At 40.8% G+C, this 17004-nt stretch overlaps 5 protein-coding genes across 5 annotated transcripts; all 5 read left to right on the top strand.

Annotated features, from left to right (window-relative positions):
- The first annotated feature begins 151 nt into the window (after positions 1-151).
- LOC136442290 (zinc finger protein 160-like) lies at positions 152-2980 on the top strand. The gene is made up of 2 exons (XM_066439067.1): positions 152-335; positions 748-2980. Exons 1-2 carry the CDS (start codon positions 152-154, stop codon positions 1980-1982), a joined length of 1419 nt encoding a protein of 472 aa, XP_066295164.1. The 3' UTR covers positions 1983-2980.
- Positions 2981-3454: 474 nt separating this feature from the next.
- Positions 3455-5666, top strand: LOC136442315 (zinc finger protein OZF-like). Its single transcript, XM_066439102.1, has 2 exons — positions 3455-3573; positions 4044-5666. The coding sequence occupies exon 2, from the start codon at positions 4053-4055 to the stop codon at positions 4971-4973; it is 921 nt and encodes a 306-aa protein (XP_066295199.1). The 5' UTR covers positions 3455-3573; positions 4044-4052; the 3' UTR covers positions 4974-5666.
- Positions 5667-5855: 189 nt separating this feature from the next.
- On the top strand, positions 5856-10544 carry LOC136442260 (zinc finger protein 665-like). The gene is made up of 2 exons (XM_066439027.1): positions 5856-5975; positions 7137-10544. Exon 2 carries the CDS (start codon positions 7139-7141, stop codon positions 9434-9436), a length of 2298 nt encoding a protein of 765 aa, XP_066295124.1. The 5' UTR covers positions 5856-5975; positions 7137-7138; the 3' UTR covers positions 9437-10544.
- Positions 10545-12015: 1471 nt separating this feature from the next.
- Positions 12016-13771, top strand: LOC136442307 (zinc finger protein 761-like). Its single transcript, XM_066439090.1, has one exon. The coding sequence runs from the start codon at positions 12020-12022 to the stop codon at positions 13022-13024; it is 1005 nt and encodes a 334-aa protein (XP_066295187.1). The 5' UTR covers positions 12016-12019; the 3' UTR covers positions 13025-13771.
- A 63-nt stretch (positions 13772-13834) lies between these two features.
- Positions 13835-16178, top strand: LOC136442681 (zinc finger protein 33B-like). The gene is made up of 3 exons (XM_066439625.1): positions 13835-13854; positions 14115-14125; positions 14950-16178. Exons 1-3 carry the CDS (start codon positions 13835-13837, stop codon positions 16176-16178), a joined length of 1260 nt encoding a protein of 419 aa, XP_066295722.1.
- The last annotated feature ends 826 nt before the right edge of the window (positions 16179-17004 follow it).

Below are 17004 nucleotides of genomic sequence, written 5' to 3' on the forward strand. Positions count from 1 at the left end.
TTTTCAAGTCCGTACATGTACACCGAGGAGGATATAACCTCCTTGCATGTACCTTGTATGCGGATACAACTGCTACTAGTATTTAATTAGTCCGTCTACTAAGACAACAAGTCCAAAAGATCCCCTCTGATACCTGGTGCAATTGTCACATATGAGAAAACATACAGGTGTAAAGCCCTATAAGTGTGACGAGTGCGACTATTCTGCTGCACAGAAAGCCAGTTTAAACCGACACGTGCTTAAACACAACGGAGAAAACCCCAACATGTCTGGAGAGTGCGGGTTCAGGACGACCAATAGGTCGGGCCTATTCACACATAAGAGAAAACATCCAGGTGAGAAGCCAAAAACATTTACCAATGCACAGTAGACTTAGCGTAACATGTCACTTTGGATGTTTTGTTTTGTTTAGTTATGTACTTATACATAGTACGAGTAAAGTTGAGTTCTGCCACATACGACTAGAGTTTGAATTCTGTACCATTGTTTCTGAATACTTTGACCAGCTTATCTGAGTAGGAATTAGTCGACCCTTGTAGTCCTAGTAAACGGTATAGACAGCAGTTCCAACAGATTGGAAAGGTGATATTGAAAAGTAAGGTTCCGCATACACACAAAGATTTGTGACATGTCTATATGACGACATATAACCTGCTACTTATATAATACTGCTACTGGATATAGATAGTATTGCCTATTGGAATGTTTTCCATGTTTTGATTTTTGATGAATCATTGTTGTTCTTAGAAATGGACGAGAGAAGCAGCGGTAATGTTATGGGTGATCTGCCAACTGTACAGCGTGGGAACGAGACAAACAGCAGTGATATATTAGACACGGGAAGGAAGCAGGATAAGGAAGAGGACATTCCCTGCGAGGAACCTTGCGGGGAAATCTCTGACCATCTTTCCGTACCGGGTCGAACAAAGCAGGCGGATAGGCTTGCTGGAAAACGTGATGTTGATAAACGCTATGCATGTACGGAGTGCAGCTATAAAACATCTCACGAGACTAGCCTATCAAGACATATCAGAACTCATACAGGTGAGAAGCCCTATAAATGCGACCAGTGTGACTATTCTGCTGCAATGAAGTTACGTTTAAACCAACACATGAATAAACACACTGGAGAAAACCCCTACATGTGTGGGGAGTGCGGATTTAGGACAGGTGACAGGTCTAGCCTGTCTAAGCATATGAGAACACACAACGGTGATAAGCCCTATAAGTGTGACCAGTGCGACTATTCTGCTGCACAGAAAACCAATTTGGTCCGACACATGGCTAGACACACTGGCGAAAAGCCATACGTATGTGTAGAGTGTGAGTACAGGACCGCTGACAGGTCTCACCTATCCGAACATATAAGAATACATACAGGTGATAAACCCTACAAATGCGACCAGTGCGAATTTTCTTCTTCAAGGAAAGGGAGTTTAGATCAACACATGAATAGACACACTGGGGACAAACCCTACATGTGTGGAGAGTGCGGATACAAGGCGGGCGAAAGGTCTAGACTCTCCGCACATATGAGAAAACATACAGGTGTAAAGCCCTTTAAGTGTGACCAGTGCGACTATTCTGCTGCACAGAAAGCCAGTTTGAACCAACACCTGCTTAAACATAGTGGAGAAAAGCCATTTAAGTGTGGAGAGTGCGGGTACAGGACAGCTTACAGGTCTAGCTTATCCTCACATATGAGAAAACATACAGGTGTAAAGCCCTATAAGTGTGACCAGTGCGACTATTCTGCTGCACAGAAAGCCAGTTTGAACCAACACCTGCTTAAACATAGTGGAGAAAAGCCATTTAAGTGTGGAGAATGCGGGTACAGGACAGCCGATAAGTACTACCTATCCAAACATAAGAGGAAACATACCGATGAGAAGCCCTATAAGTGTGACCAGTGCGACTATTCTGCTGCCCAAAAATGCAGTCTAAACCGACACATGGCTAAACACGCTAGTGAGAAACCCTAAATGTAGTGGGTACAGGACTGCGAACCCTTATTATATTTTGTCCCTACATATGAAGAAACCTACAAGGAAGAAACCATGCAAACGTGACTTATTCCTGACTGTCTGACCAGCATAAGATATTATTTGATATCGTCAGCATGGAAAAATATTTCAGACCTTCTTACGGTTAAACATTAAAACCTTATAAACCCTAAATTTCCAGGAAGTGTGGTGGTGAAAATTATTTCTTATGTAACCATTGGAGAAACTTAAAAGCTAAAAAGTCTTTATTTTGTTTGTAAAGTCTTCGGGCTACTTGACGACACTTTGAATACCGATAAGAGATACGGTGCTTGCTTATATCTACGATTTGTTTTATTATGTTGTACATTATTAGTTGATTGGATGCTGAGATGAACGTTGACCAAACATTTTGTTTATACAAAAATGGAAGAAAGGCCTTTTTTGGTAGATAAGATAGCGTAAGAGTGAAAAACCCATTTGAATGTTACCAGTGCGTCGTTGTTTGTTAATCTGACTAACATATTCATTTGTTAAGTCATAGGGTTACATGACGACACTGCGTAATGATAGGAGTTTTTAGTATTCATCATCATCGGTATTATAATCGGTCCCTTTCTGACCTTTAGACAATGGTCCCGACAAATTCTTTATGATACGTAGATACATCGCTATTTTTGTTTGTTTTGTTGGTACGGTACTGGAATGACAGTTGACCACAAATTTTGTTTATACAAATTTTGAAATATAAGACAGTTTGAATCAAGGAGGTTATATACCTTGTTTGAATGTATTGTTTTTTTGTAAATTAGAAAGACAGTGACCGAAAAGCGCTGTGGCCGTTTACCATACACTGTGACAAGTTAGTTAAAAGGCGTTGTTTTGACATTATACTAAGTTCATTATGTAAATATTCCTTTAATGATGTAATAAATGGACAATTTGTTGATCGAAAGACAAGCATTGATGTGATATTAAACTCCAAACCTATAAAGTGACTCCATTGAAGTTGTTTACTTTCTTGCACTACATTTTATTAAACGTTGTGCATTACATTTTGTACAATGAAAGATAATGGCAGCTAAGATACAATTTTTAGTTCATTCATGCAGTTTAATGAAATTATATTCTTAAAAAAGACAGATATATACATTGCATTGTATTGATAAAAAAAACTAACAATGTGACAGTATATAGCTCCAATTTCTATATCATTAATGTGCGGTCAGGCGAAATAAGGCCGGTTTCTAAATACTGTTTCTTAATATTGTATACATAAACGTTTTGTTTCTTGGCGAAATGTACCAGTTTGTATTAGCTAATATATTATGACTCTCGCGAGATGTAATTCTAATTCAAAATATAGTAATTCCGGAATAAACGTTAATTTATGATATAGCAGATGAGCACAACGTCTCGAATGATGCGATCTGGGTAATCAGGTTGATCAACTTTGACCTTTGCTCCACTGTTTGGTGATCACACTTAGCCGCCATTTTGAGTCGTTCGAGTCGTGTCATTTCTCTCCAATTTGAGGCGATTTACATCTTACTTCGAATCTATTGCAACCGTAAAGAGTTGTGCTAGACAGGTAAGACCCTTGTTTACTACCTGAACCTTCGTCGTGTTGTGCTGCAGCTACATCAAGTCAGGACTGTTATAATTTCGAGCAGTCATACGTCCGTTATGGTTGGGTGGGGAGGGGGGCATATCGAATGTCATGTTTTAGGATAGGGTGGAGTAGAGATCTATTACCGTCTGAAGTGTCGAATAATCTAATGCTCCTGAATACCTCTTTTTTTTTAGTTAGACGCATCAAAACCATATACAGGGCTGTCTCCAGCTTTGAATATTTTGTTCAGTCCCAGTCATTATTTGTGTGCCCATGTTGTTGATTTTTGTTGTTAAATCTGTCATTCTTAGCTAACAAAACATTTTATATCATGAACAACTATATGCACGTATGCTACTTTGTGCAATAATATTATTAGAAGAAAATCGGTCATGTTTTAAGATCAAGTCCGAATCCTTATTATCGTTCTACCTTCTATATTTTTATAGTCCCCGACAATGGACGGCCCAAGCTGCGAGCTTCCTGTTGAAGAACAGCCTACTGGGCATCCTGGGAACGAGACAATCAGCATTAGGGACCTGGCAGCAGAACCGGGTAAGTGGAAGTACAACGGAAAGAAAACGATGCACGAGGACACAAGCATCGTAAACTCAGACATGCCCGGCAAGGCTGACTCGTCACCTCAACTTCCACCGGCCCACGCAGGACGTAAAGACCCCCCTAAAGCACAATATGCTACGAAAGCCCCAAATTTACATATATGTGCGGAGTGCGGCTACAGGACACTGAGAAGATCGCACCTAACCATGCATTTGCGTACTCATACAGGTGTTAAACCTTTCAAATGTGACCAGTGCGACTATTCTGCTACACAGAAAGGTCATTTGGACCGACACATGGCTAAACACACAGGAGAAAAACCCTACATGTGTGGAGAGTGCGGATTCAGGACTGCGTTCAAGTTGTACCTCTCTGAGCATATGAGAACACATACAGGAGAGAAACCCTACAAATGTAACCAGTGTGATTATTCGTCAGCTCAGAGGAGGTCTTTGGACCATCACATGGTTAAGCACACTGGTGAGAAACCCTACATTTGCGGAGAATGTGGATACAAGACAGCCGAGAAATCTCAGCTAACCATACATATTAGAAAGCATACCGGAGAGAAACCGTACAAATGTGACCACTGCGACTATTCTGCTGCACAGAAATCCAATTTAGACCAACACATGGCTAAACATACTGGAGATAAATGCTATATGTGCGGGGTGTGCGGATACCGGACTGCTAACAGATCTACCCTATACTATCACATGAGAACACATTCAGGTGAGAAACCCTATAAATGTGATCAGTGTGACTATGCTGCTATATGCAAATCCAGCCTAGACCGACACCTAACTATACACATCTGAGAAAAACCCTACCTGTGTAGAGAGTGCTTACAAGTCTAGTCTTTCTGGATGAAGTAGACAAATGAAAAGCCTTTCAATGTAAAACTAGCCATTCATGGTAAATTCAACTGTGTCTTTTACTGTAGTGTACATGATAATAAGGAGTTATATGATACTTGCTAATCTATGATGTTTTGATAATCTTGTACAATACTAGTACGTTATAGGGATGATACTGGAATGACCGCTGACACATTTTGTTTATTCATATATTGAAGATGTTTACCCTCAATTGATATGCCGTTACACGACGTTTTTACACTAAAAGATAATGGACAAGATATTATTATGATGATATTACGTTTGTAGATTTTATTGTATTGTTAGAAGATAGTCGTTTATTCAGTCGTACCATAAAGGGCTTTTAACGACAATGTACATGTACATGTACATCTTCGTCAGCGAAGACAAGCCAGAGAACATGTACATAAATGTGTAATGTACTGATAAGTTGTACGATATTTGCTCATCTGTATGTGATATGCCTAATATGTTGATAACGTTACACATTACTAATTTTTCTATTGTCCAGTGGATAAGATACTGAATCGTCATTTGCCACGCATTTTGTTTATACGGAAATGAAGACCATGGGCAACGACAAATAGGTAAACATTGTTGTGAGATATAGCGAAATAAACGTTTGTAGCTATTTATGTTTTTGTCTTGTTTTGGTCCTATAGCGAAATTAATTACTAGTATAACTATCGCGACAGGCATTTCACAAATATATTAGTTGATCCAGAATGAATGCCCATGTAGCAAATTAGGTCAGCGGTGACAAAAGGTAGGAACTGGGTAACCAGGTTTATCAACTTTGACCTTTGCTCCTAGTATGCTTTGACCCCTGGTTGCGCTTGTCCTACATCTTGAGTCGTTCGAAGGGTGTCATTTCTCTCCAATCTGAGGCGATTTTCAACTTACTTCGACTCTATATCAACTATAAACGGTTTCGATAGACAGGTAAGACCTTTGTTTACCGTCTCTATTAGCGGTGTCGCGATACTGCATCGGCTATTTAAACTAAAGTCTGTGATTTGAGATATGTTAGGTGGGGAGGGGGGCGTATTGCATTCCATCCTGCATACCAGCATACCATATTCGGGCAAATGGGGCCATTGGCCTGTAGGGTGCTGATCTCCGCCTTATAGCTATTATCCATGATCTGCTTCACATACACAATCGTTTGATATAGATATATATCACCGTAGAGATTCGACTTCCCGATAATCTGGAATGGGACGCAGATAAGGTAGTGTGTTTTCTTTGTTCTGTGGTGAGTTCATTTGCATACAGGCATTATGGGCTAGGAACTCTATTATATATGCTTAGCTGTTTTTTTTTCAGTTACTAGTAGTTAAGGACTCAATATATGCTAGATGTTACTTCATATACACAGCCGGGAAATATGGATATATATCACAGTAGGGATTGGAATTCAGGATAATCTGGAATAATTGTCTTAGGGCAGATGGAATTCCAGCCCCCCCCCCCCCCCAAAAAAAAAAAACTAGGTGCACTGGTGTACCCACAGTCAAAGATAAGGTGCATAGCTCCAATTTTGGTGCACAAAGGCACACATGCATCTTATATTTCGAGTCCTGCATCAAAATGTTATGGAAAATAGACTAAAATTATTTCACATAACATTTCAATCAATTTTAAAAATTCACCAGTGCTATGTATATAAGTGAATTACTAGCACATCAACTCTTTGGAACTAGCTTGGGAAGGGGAAATTAGCCCTCATATATTAAGTCACTAACTTGCAAAACCGTTTGAGCAGATCGACATATGTCCTAGGAGAGATTAGCATTCCAATAATAGAATAGAAGAATAGAATAGAATAGAATGGAACCGCAATGGTTCAGTGACCCTCTGGTGTTCATGTTAATACTCTTCAATGTTCATACAATCTGTTTACCCAGAGTCAAAACTCGGGCAAAACGTTGGATGGGACTGGCATTCTAATATATTCAAAGGAGTATCGCTCAACGCGATAACACACTGCCTTATTTCACCATGTCACATACCTGTGGGGCATAACACTGTGTTGTAAACAAAAAGTCAATTTCATTTAATTTGTCAGTCTTACAACTTTCTGTTACTTGCATTCATTCTCAGAAATGGACGAGCTTTTTGCTGTACTGTCGACCGGATATCCCGGGAACGAGAGAAACCCAGCAGAAGACATGGCAACAGGCACGGAAGGGTGGCAGGAAGAAAGCCGAGGAATGCTGTGCAAGGAAACGCTGGGTCTAAACCCCTCATCCGACATAAAACCCGCGCCACTGCCATTCGCACAGACAGGGCTAGAAATGCCGTGCGAGGAAACGCATGTTTTAAACCCCTCATCCGAAAAGAAACCCGCGTCACTGGTATTCGCACAGACAGGGCTTGGAATGCCATGCGAAAAAACGCATGTTCTAGACCCCTCATCCGAAAAGAAACCCGCGCCACTACCATTCGCACAGACAGGGCTAGAAATGCCGAGCGAGGAAATGCATGGTTTAAATCCTTCACCCGACATGAAACCCGCGTCACTGCTATTCGCACAAACAGGGCTGGTAGACAAGCAGCTACAAGTGGATACTATGGATGGACCACACGTATGCAAGGAATGCGGGTATGTCGCAGCTTGCAGTGCCAGTCTAATCGTGCACATCAGAAGACACACGGATCCAAAACCCAACAAGTGCGACCAGTGTGACTATTCTGCTAAATGGAAATGGCAGATAGACCAACACAAGGAAAAACGCCATGACAAACCATACATGTGCGGGGAGTGCGGGTACAGGACGGTTAAAATGTCTATATTAACCGCGCACATGAGACAACATATCGCTGAGGAAACTTACAAATGTGACCAGTGTGACTTGACTTTTACAACAAAGTGCAATTTAGATCATCACATGGCTTTGCACACTGTTGAGAAACCTTACAAATGTGACCAGTGTGACTTTTCAACTACGCGGAAAGATAACCTCGAAATGCACATGGCTGTACACTTCACTTTTGCAACAAAGTGCAATTTAGATCACCACATGGCTTTGCACACTGTTGAGAAACCTTACAAATGTGACCAGTGTGACTTTTCAACTACGCGGAAAGATAACCTCGAAATGCACATGGCTGTACACACTAGCGAAAAACCTCGCAACACTAGCTATAAAAAAGATACAGATAAACCATACATGTGCGAGGAGTGCGGACACAGAACGACTTGCTGGTCTGCCCTAACCAGACATATGAGAAAACATACAGGTGAGAAGCCCTTCAAATGTGACCAGTGCGACTATTCCACTGCACACAAGAGAAATTTAGACCAACACATGGTTAAACACACAGAGGAAAAACCCTACATGTGTGATCAGTGCGGTTACAGGACGGGTTGGATGTCTTCTCTTGATGCACACATAAAAACTAAACACAGTGGTAAAAAACCCTACCAGTGTACACAGTGCGAATACGAGACTACTGACAAGTATTACCTGGTCAAGCACATGCGCAAACATACAGGCGAGAAACCCTACAAGTGTGACCAGTGCGACTTTGCCACGGCATATAAGAGCAATCTAGCCAAGCACACGGCTAAACACGCGGCTACATACACTGAGGATAAACCATACGCATGTGACAAGTGCGAGTTTAGGACGCATGCAAAGTCTACTTTAGCCCAACATATGAGAATCCATACAGGTGAGAAACCTTACAAGTGTAAGGAGTGCGGGTTCCAGACGGCTGACAAGTATTACCTTGTCAAGCACATGCGAAAACATACAGGTGAGAAACCCTACAAATGTGACCAATGCGACTATTCCACTGCATATAGGTGCAATTTAGTCCAACACGCGGTTAAACACACTGATTACAAACCATATATGTGTGAGGAATGCGGATACAGGACGGATCGAAAGTCTATATTTAGCCAACACATGAAAACTCATACAAGCGAGAAACCTTACAAATGTGACCAGTGCGACTTTGCTGCTTCGCAGCAAGGTTCTTTAGACAGACATATGGTTAGACACAGAGATGAAAATCCTTACACGTGTGAAGAGTGCGGGTACGGTACGGCTTTCCCGTCTGACTTAGCCAGGCATATGCGAATACATACCGGTGAGAAACCCTACAAATGTGACCAGTGCGACTATGCAGCTACGTATAAACACAATTTAGACCGTCACATATTAACACACACTGGCGAGAAACCTTACATGTGTGAAGAGTGCGGATTCAGGACGGCCGACAGTTCTTACCTATCTGAACATATGAGAAAACACACTGGTGAGAAACTCTACAAATGTGACCAGTGTGACTATTCTACTATATGGAAAAGCGCCTTATACAGGCACACGGCCAATCATACTCCTAAGGAACTCTTCATGGGCAAAGAGGGTGACTCCATGGGTGACGAACTGTAGTCAAAATGAAGTGCGGCTATAGGACGGCTGACTAGTGCCTCGGCATTGCCCATTGGTGAAAATCAGTCTTGCACAGGACATATGGACAGAAAAGTGGTGAAAGGATACGATTTATCGAATGTATGTCAGGACTAGCTGCAGAAACACGCCTAGAACGGTAGGACGCTTTGTGCTCGGGGAAGGAGTACGGAAGGATCCCGACATATGAATGTGTATTGTATTGTTGCAATTTCTAAAGAATATCATCAATATGAATGAATGATTTTATTGCACAAAAATTGTATCGGTGACAATGTATGACACTGTACAGATAACATAAGTTACAATCGAGGCATATTTTTCAACAATTCTGATTACTACATTTCTATACAAAAGGAAAACTACATAGACACGGCCAGTTGGGAACAGCCTATAATAGACTTAAGTAGATGGCGTTATGCAGTCAAGGTTGGTCTAGCTAAGGTCTAGGCAGCAAGCAGTAGTGTCATTACATTGTACACAATGTTTGAAAACGTATGACTAGTTTACCAAGTAGGTATTGACAGTCTTTGTGTGGTATTGAGATTGACGTATGCTACCTGTAAATGACACTGGGAGTTATTTATGAGAAATTCCTTACTTCTTGACTTACATTTTATTTTAGCCTCCTACTAGACTACTCTGTATTATAATTTCCTAATGTTTATATTATGGATTTTTGACCTCAGATCTCTCAAGATCATTAGTTTGTTTTTGTTAAATGATTTCAGTGTTATTTTTTGACAAATTGATTTTGTGTCTGTATTTATTCCTATGTTTAATCACTATTTTATGTTATTAATTTTATCTATTATCTGTATTCCTATGGGCTCTCTTGGAAATCAGGCTTTCTTTGGCTGAAGAGACTACTCATATGTTAAACTCGACATGTTGAAGTATTCATATACATGTACTTGTACTTAAGTTAATCATTTTGTGTACCATTGTTTGATGTTTGCATGTATAGTTGTAGAAGACCTTGCAAAATTCGTTTTACCTTTATTGTGTCAATATAGATTTCTCTTATGTATTAGTTTGAATAAATAAACCTGAGGGGAAGACATTCAAATAAAATGCCAAATGAAATATTTGACTTGACTCGTGCTTTTTTTTAAAAAACATACTACTCAGCAGCTTACAACATGACAAAATGGAATTATGAGCATCATTTTGCATTATACATTCAGCCAACAGATATTACAATGAATTTGATTTAAAAAAACATAGTAGATGTTATATATTGATTTCTATGTAAAGCACAAAGTCTTTCACAATTACACAGCTTATTATTATTTCACTGCTAGTAAAACTTTCAAAATATGACTATGCAGAAAATAATTTCGTAAGGTTGGCAGAACATAGGATATGGAAAATTCCAATATCCTTCCCAAATATGATAAAGATAACTCTATTGCGCAACAATAATACAGGTACAAAGTATTGGGGTAATCAGGTGCTTAAACTCTGACCTTTACTCCGTTTCAGTTTTCATTGAAGTAAATACGACTGTCCGCCATTTTGAACCGAGCGAGGGCTGTCATTTCTCTCCAATCTGAGGCGATTTTCAACTTACTTTGAGTCTGTATCAACTCAAACGTTCAAGACAGGGGAGGCATTTGCTTACCAGCAACGCACTGTGAGTTGGGCTGATGCAGCAGCTACTTGAAATCGAGAGTGAAATTTGAGCAGTCACTCAGGTAAGGTGTAGGTTACATATACATTGAACGGGAGGGGTCCTTCTGTCTTGAGTGTAATGTCATTACAGGTTTGCGTAGCAAAACCTTTGTTGCGTCTGTTTGCATGTACGGTGGCCGCCATCTTGAATTGCGACGTCACAAGGTCGCTATACCATTTTATTGGGAGGGTTTTTTTTGGGGGGGGGGGGGGCTAGCGTTCTCTCTATCTTTAACAAATCAGCACACAACTATCACGCATTTAACTCAAATTAAAAGGAAAAATCAATAGCAATTGATATCCATAGATAGACCCTGTAAAAAGTGTAATCGCTAAACTAACATAGCAAATCTGAAGTATATGTAGCCTTATAGGCAGGCGCTGTCTGTGTCGGCGAATCTCTTTCACTACGTTGGCTAGTAAATTTTTAGACACTTGGAAAGCATGTGTTTAGTCATCCTCTGGGCAATATATTGTTAAATTTAAACAACCATGCATTTAAAGTCAAATTATGACACTGGTACAGGTAACTGTGCCCACGGTTGCTTATCAGTAGCCTGAAACCATCCTTATTTTAGCTACAACTCTTTTTTCCGCTCTGTACCTACGTATGCCATAAGGAAATCATATCACGGTAACCGCAGCATATGTGCAAATTGTTACAGTGGTGTGGGTACATAGGCACTGAGGTGTTAAGTTGGGATAACCTTATCGATTTAGAATGTAGTAAAACAGATTACTTTGGTTTTCCCCGCGCCACAGATTGCTGAGTAAAAATGAAAAGATTTTTGAAAACACACTAAACAATTATTATTTTCTCAATTAGCAGGAATGGAACAGTCAACTAGAAATCCTGTGGAAAGCACAGCGGATCCCGGTACTCCTGGGAACATGGATTATGGGAACAGGGAATATGATCCTGGGAGACGCACAAAGAATGCGTGGAACAGAGCAGGGTATCCTGGAAACAGCGCAGAGGATCCCGGGAACAGCGCAGAGAACCATGGGAACAATGTATACGTAGTGGACCAGACTACAGACATGGAAAGGCTAAGGAAGGCAGACGATGAAACTTGCCACAGTGCAAACTTCAGTACATCAGACAGGAATGCCTCACCACAGCTGTCCGTACAGCCTCCCACGGAACAGGTGCACAGCCGGGTAGCACAAGATGACGTGGGTACATTTCACGTTTGCGAATCCTGCGGGTATATTGCGGCTTACAAGTACCAGCTAGTCTTGCATATGAGAAGGCATACAGGCGAGAAACCTTACAAATGTAACCGATGTGACTTTACTGCTTCACATAAGGCCAGTTTAGACAGACACATGGTAAAACACACTGGCGAAAAACCTTTCAAGTGTTATCAGTGTGACTACTCTGCTGCACGGAAAGACGGCTTAGATCAACACATGTTTAAACACAGTAAAGAAAAACCCTACAAGTGTGACCAGTGCGACTTTTCCACAGTTTGGAAGCGCTCTTTTGAAGCACACATGGCAAAGCATACTGAAGACAAACCCTACATGTGCGGGGAGTGCGGATACAGGACGGATAGAAAGTATCTTTTATCCGCACATATGCGAAAACATACAGGCGAAAGGCACTACAGATGCAACCAATGTGACTTTTCTGCTGCACGGAAATGTAAATTGGAGAGACACATAGTTCAACACAGTGATGAAAAACCATACACGGTTGATGAGTGCGGGTACGGAACGGCTGACAGTTCTTTACTAGCCCGTCATATGAGAAAGCATACAGGCGAGAAATCCTACAAATGTGACAAGTGCGACTTTTCTACCGTAAGTAAAAGGACGTTTAACAAGCACACGGCCAAGCCAACCAAAGTGTACATAGAGGAAGAGTGTGGCTCCACGGAAGATGAACTGTAAATGGAAAACTGAAACAGGCTTTAGCGTTAGTGAGAAGCAGTCTCGTTCAAAATATCAGATGGACAGGAGAGTGGAAAGCCTTTTTTCCTAGAATATATTAGGACTATAACGGTTACTTGACAAAGGCTATGACTATAAAATCACACACATTTTGGACAATAATTACTCGAGAATAAGGGATACAGGGCGTCTTGAGAGCTACGTATAGCAAACAGTGGAAGAAAGTAGAAGAATAAAATAGAGCACATTCATGACAAACAATGACAAGTAGAGTTATTGTGGCCTCTCTAGATCATGTAACTGAATACTGTATTGTTTTTCTTACGTTTATTCTTACGTTTCCATGTTCACAAGTATTCATATGACATATCGTACGTTATATACTGTATGTATGTTTATGATATAAAAGGCATTATCAACTTTAAAAAAACTTATATGACGGATATGTATATATATCCTATAGTTAAATCTATATAAATTTAGTTTGTTTATCATATTATATTAGTATTAGGCGTACTATGAATAGCTAGTGTTAGTATTATTCGCTAACTGACATCTGTATAGACTTAGTTATACTGTTTGTTTCATTGATTAACGCATACTCTGTGCCTTCATTGAATACGTTAAATAGCGATTGCGCAACAGTTAATTTTGCTAGTTCGTTTTCAGATCACATTTTTCTAAGCCAACAATGCACTGTTCAGTTCCTATTGTTTTATACAAAGAGAATACAGATAACACCTGAAATATGCCTTGTAACTCTCTTTCTTCGCATACATTATACATCGTATGACGTAATATTTTTCCATGATGGCGGGAACCAGAATACGGTAAGCATTTTGGCTCGAGGTACCTTGGCGGAACTGGACAATAAACAGTATCAATAGAATATGCAAAAGGGTTAATATATTCACTAATTCAGCTACAGTGACTAAGTTCATTTTCGATAATCAGGTCAGCAACCTTTGACCTTTAACCCAGTAGCTTTGTTCTGATCCCGCTTGTCCGCCATCTTGAAAGTTGCGAGGATTGACATTTCCCACTATTAAAGAGCTAAAGTTGATGATAATTTCATCGCTGTGTCATCCAGGAAACAGTCAGGTAAGAGTTTGAAGGCTCAGTTGATCGTAACAAAGCATTTTTTATTATCATTTCGAGGATATTTCAATGAACATCATGAATCGGCATTTACTAGAGGGGGGCCGCGATAAAGAGAGTAAGTCGAAGTTACGGGATGTGTGTGCAGAGTTGCGACCCGTAAAGCCGTGTAGTAGACCGAGTCATAAATGCATGGATTATTCTGCAAGTAGAGGTTTCGATTGGGGGCAATGAGTGGCCGGGTATAAGGTATGATCATGAAGGAGTGAGGGGAGTGATTAGCCTCAAAAGTCACGGCCACTCCTCCCCCCCCCCCTCGATCGAAAACACCGCTTGCGGGATAGAAGGCGTCCGCCTGTTGTGTTCTGACCTTGTCTCCTTCATACTGCGTACTTGCACCCTCCCAGTGCTCTCCGCAGCAACCACTTTAGCAGGTAGGGCATTCCAGCTATTGACAGCTCTGACACTAAAAGTTTGACTCCTCACCCTAGTCCTAGCCTGTGGAACTTTTAGCTTGAGAATATACAGAAATATCTTATTGGCCATACAGTAGCTATCTTGAACTTTCCTGGTGATCAGTTTCTGTTTTACGGACTCATTAATTTGCTAACTTAGTTTTCCACGAAAATTTGCAGCGGAGTGCCCCCCCCCCCCCACTCCGAAATGGTTTCGTCTACTGTACGTCATCTTTATCTTAACGTCACTCCTCGATTAGAACTGTCAGTCCTACCATCTTGTGTTACTTTTACTATATAGGACTGAATTAGACAATTACTCTGTCTCAAGTTGCTATGAAAAACTTATTCCCTATCTTTGACCGTCCTCAGGAATGGAAGAGTCACGATGCGAGCTGTCTGTTGAAAACCTGTCAAGTGGAATTCTTGGACACAGCGGAGAGGATCCTGGGAACAGCGTGGAGGATCTTGGGAACAGCTCAGAGAATCTTGGGAACAACGTAGAGGACCAACCTGCTCGCAGCTCTCAACTAACCATGCATATAGGGAAGCACACAGGTCAGAAAACCTACAAGTGTGACCAGTGCGACTATTCTGCTGCACGGAAGAGCAGTTTAAATAAACACATGGTCAGACATACTGGTGACTATCCCTATATCTGCGGGGAGTGCGGGTTCAAAACGGTTATAATGTCTCTATTAACTGTACATATGAGAACGCATACCGGTGAGAAACCCTACAATTGTGACCAGTGTGACTACTCTGCTGCACAAAAAAGTAATCTAAAAACACACATGGTGCAACACAGTGAAGAGAAACCTTACATGTGTGGCGAGTGTGGATACGGCACGGCTGAAAGGTCTTACCTGGCCCAGCATATGCGAAAGCATACAGGCGAGAAACCCTACAAATGTGATCAGTGCGACTATTCTGCCGCATATAAAAGCAATTTAGCTACACACATGGCTAGACACCATGGCGAAAAACCATACAAAAACAAACCATACATATGTGGGGAGTGCGGATTCAGAACACATTGGAAGGCTCGTTTAACGACACACATGAGAACTCATACCGGTGATAAACCTTACAAATGTATCCAGTGTGACTATTACGCTGCAGAGAAAAGTCATTTAGACAGACATATGGCTAAACACAGTGGCGACAAACCCTTCATGTGTGAAGAGTGTGGGTACAGGACGGCCTACAGGTCTTATTTATCCCAGCATATGCAAAGGCATACAGGTGAGAAACCCTACAAGTGCGAAGAGTGCGGGTACGCGACGGTTGACAGGTCTTACCTAACCAAACACATGCGAAAACATACAGGTGAGAAACCCTACAGTTGTGATCAGTGTGACTATTCTACTGCACATAAAAAATGTTTAGACCGTCACATACTCACACACAGTGACGGGAAATATAAACCCCACGTGTGCGGGGAGTGTGGATACAGGTCGGCTGACAGGTGTCACCTAACAGTACATATGAGAAAACATACTGGTGAGAAACCCTTCAAATGTGACCAGTGCGACTATTCTACCGCAAGGAAAAGCAACTTAAACAAGCACGTGGCTGGGCACAATCCTAAGGAACTGTGACATGGCCGAAGATGGTGGCTAAACGGGAATTGAACTGCAAAGGAGTGCGGCTGACAGGCCTTAACAATGGTAGGAAGAAGTCTTGTACAGAACAGATGGACTGCAAGGTGGTGAAACATAATAAGATTCACCGAAGGTATTTAGGGACTGCGGTCTTGCAACAGCAACTGTTCTACAAAACTGTTATGTTAAAAGAACATCTTATCGAAATCCTAGCCCTTTCGCCATGGAAACCGGTTAATGAGTAAAGACAATAAGTACGCCTGAGAAAAATGGAACAGAATGTTATGAGAGCTAGGTATATGCGAAACAAACAGGAGGTGTACCGGTGACCAAACACTTCAGTATGGCAAATAGCTTGATGACGAAATATCAATGTTGATATCGAGAAGATTGAAGCTTTAAGGTGCATATCGGAACAAACCGAGGCAATGGTGCCTATCTAGATCTTAATGATTTATTCCTACGTTTTCATTTTTACGTTTGTTCATATGACATAGGTATTGTAGCTCGTACGTCTTTTATTTTCGTTATTCCAAAAGTATTAATACCTTAGATAGATGATAGTCATAGATAGTCCATAGTTCGCTAAACTTAAAATTCAAGTCGGAATACGTAAGTTACGTATATATAACCCTTATTATACTGTTACGTTAGTTTATGCGTACTCTCTGTCTTTACTTAATCAATAATATCAATACTAATTACGTAACATTAATTCTTGCTAACATGTTTATACTGCATGCTTTGCGTAGTCAGCTACACGCTGTTCTGTTTCTTTTTACTTAAATAAAGGTAATGCATTAAGTTGTCCCTCTTTTCGCTT

The sequence above is a fragment of the Branchiostoma lanceolatum genome, chromosome 9 (genome assembly GCF_035083965.1).
Source record: "Branchiostoma lanceolatum isolate klBraLanc5 chromosome 9, klBraLanc5.hap2, whole genome shotgun sequence".
Classification (NCBI taxonomy): Eukaryota; Metazoa; Chordata; class Leptocardii; order Amphioxiformes; family Branchiostomatidae; genus Branchiostoma; species Branchiostoma lanceolatum.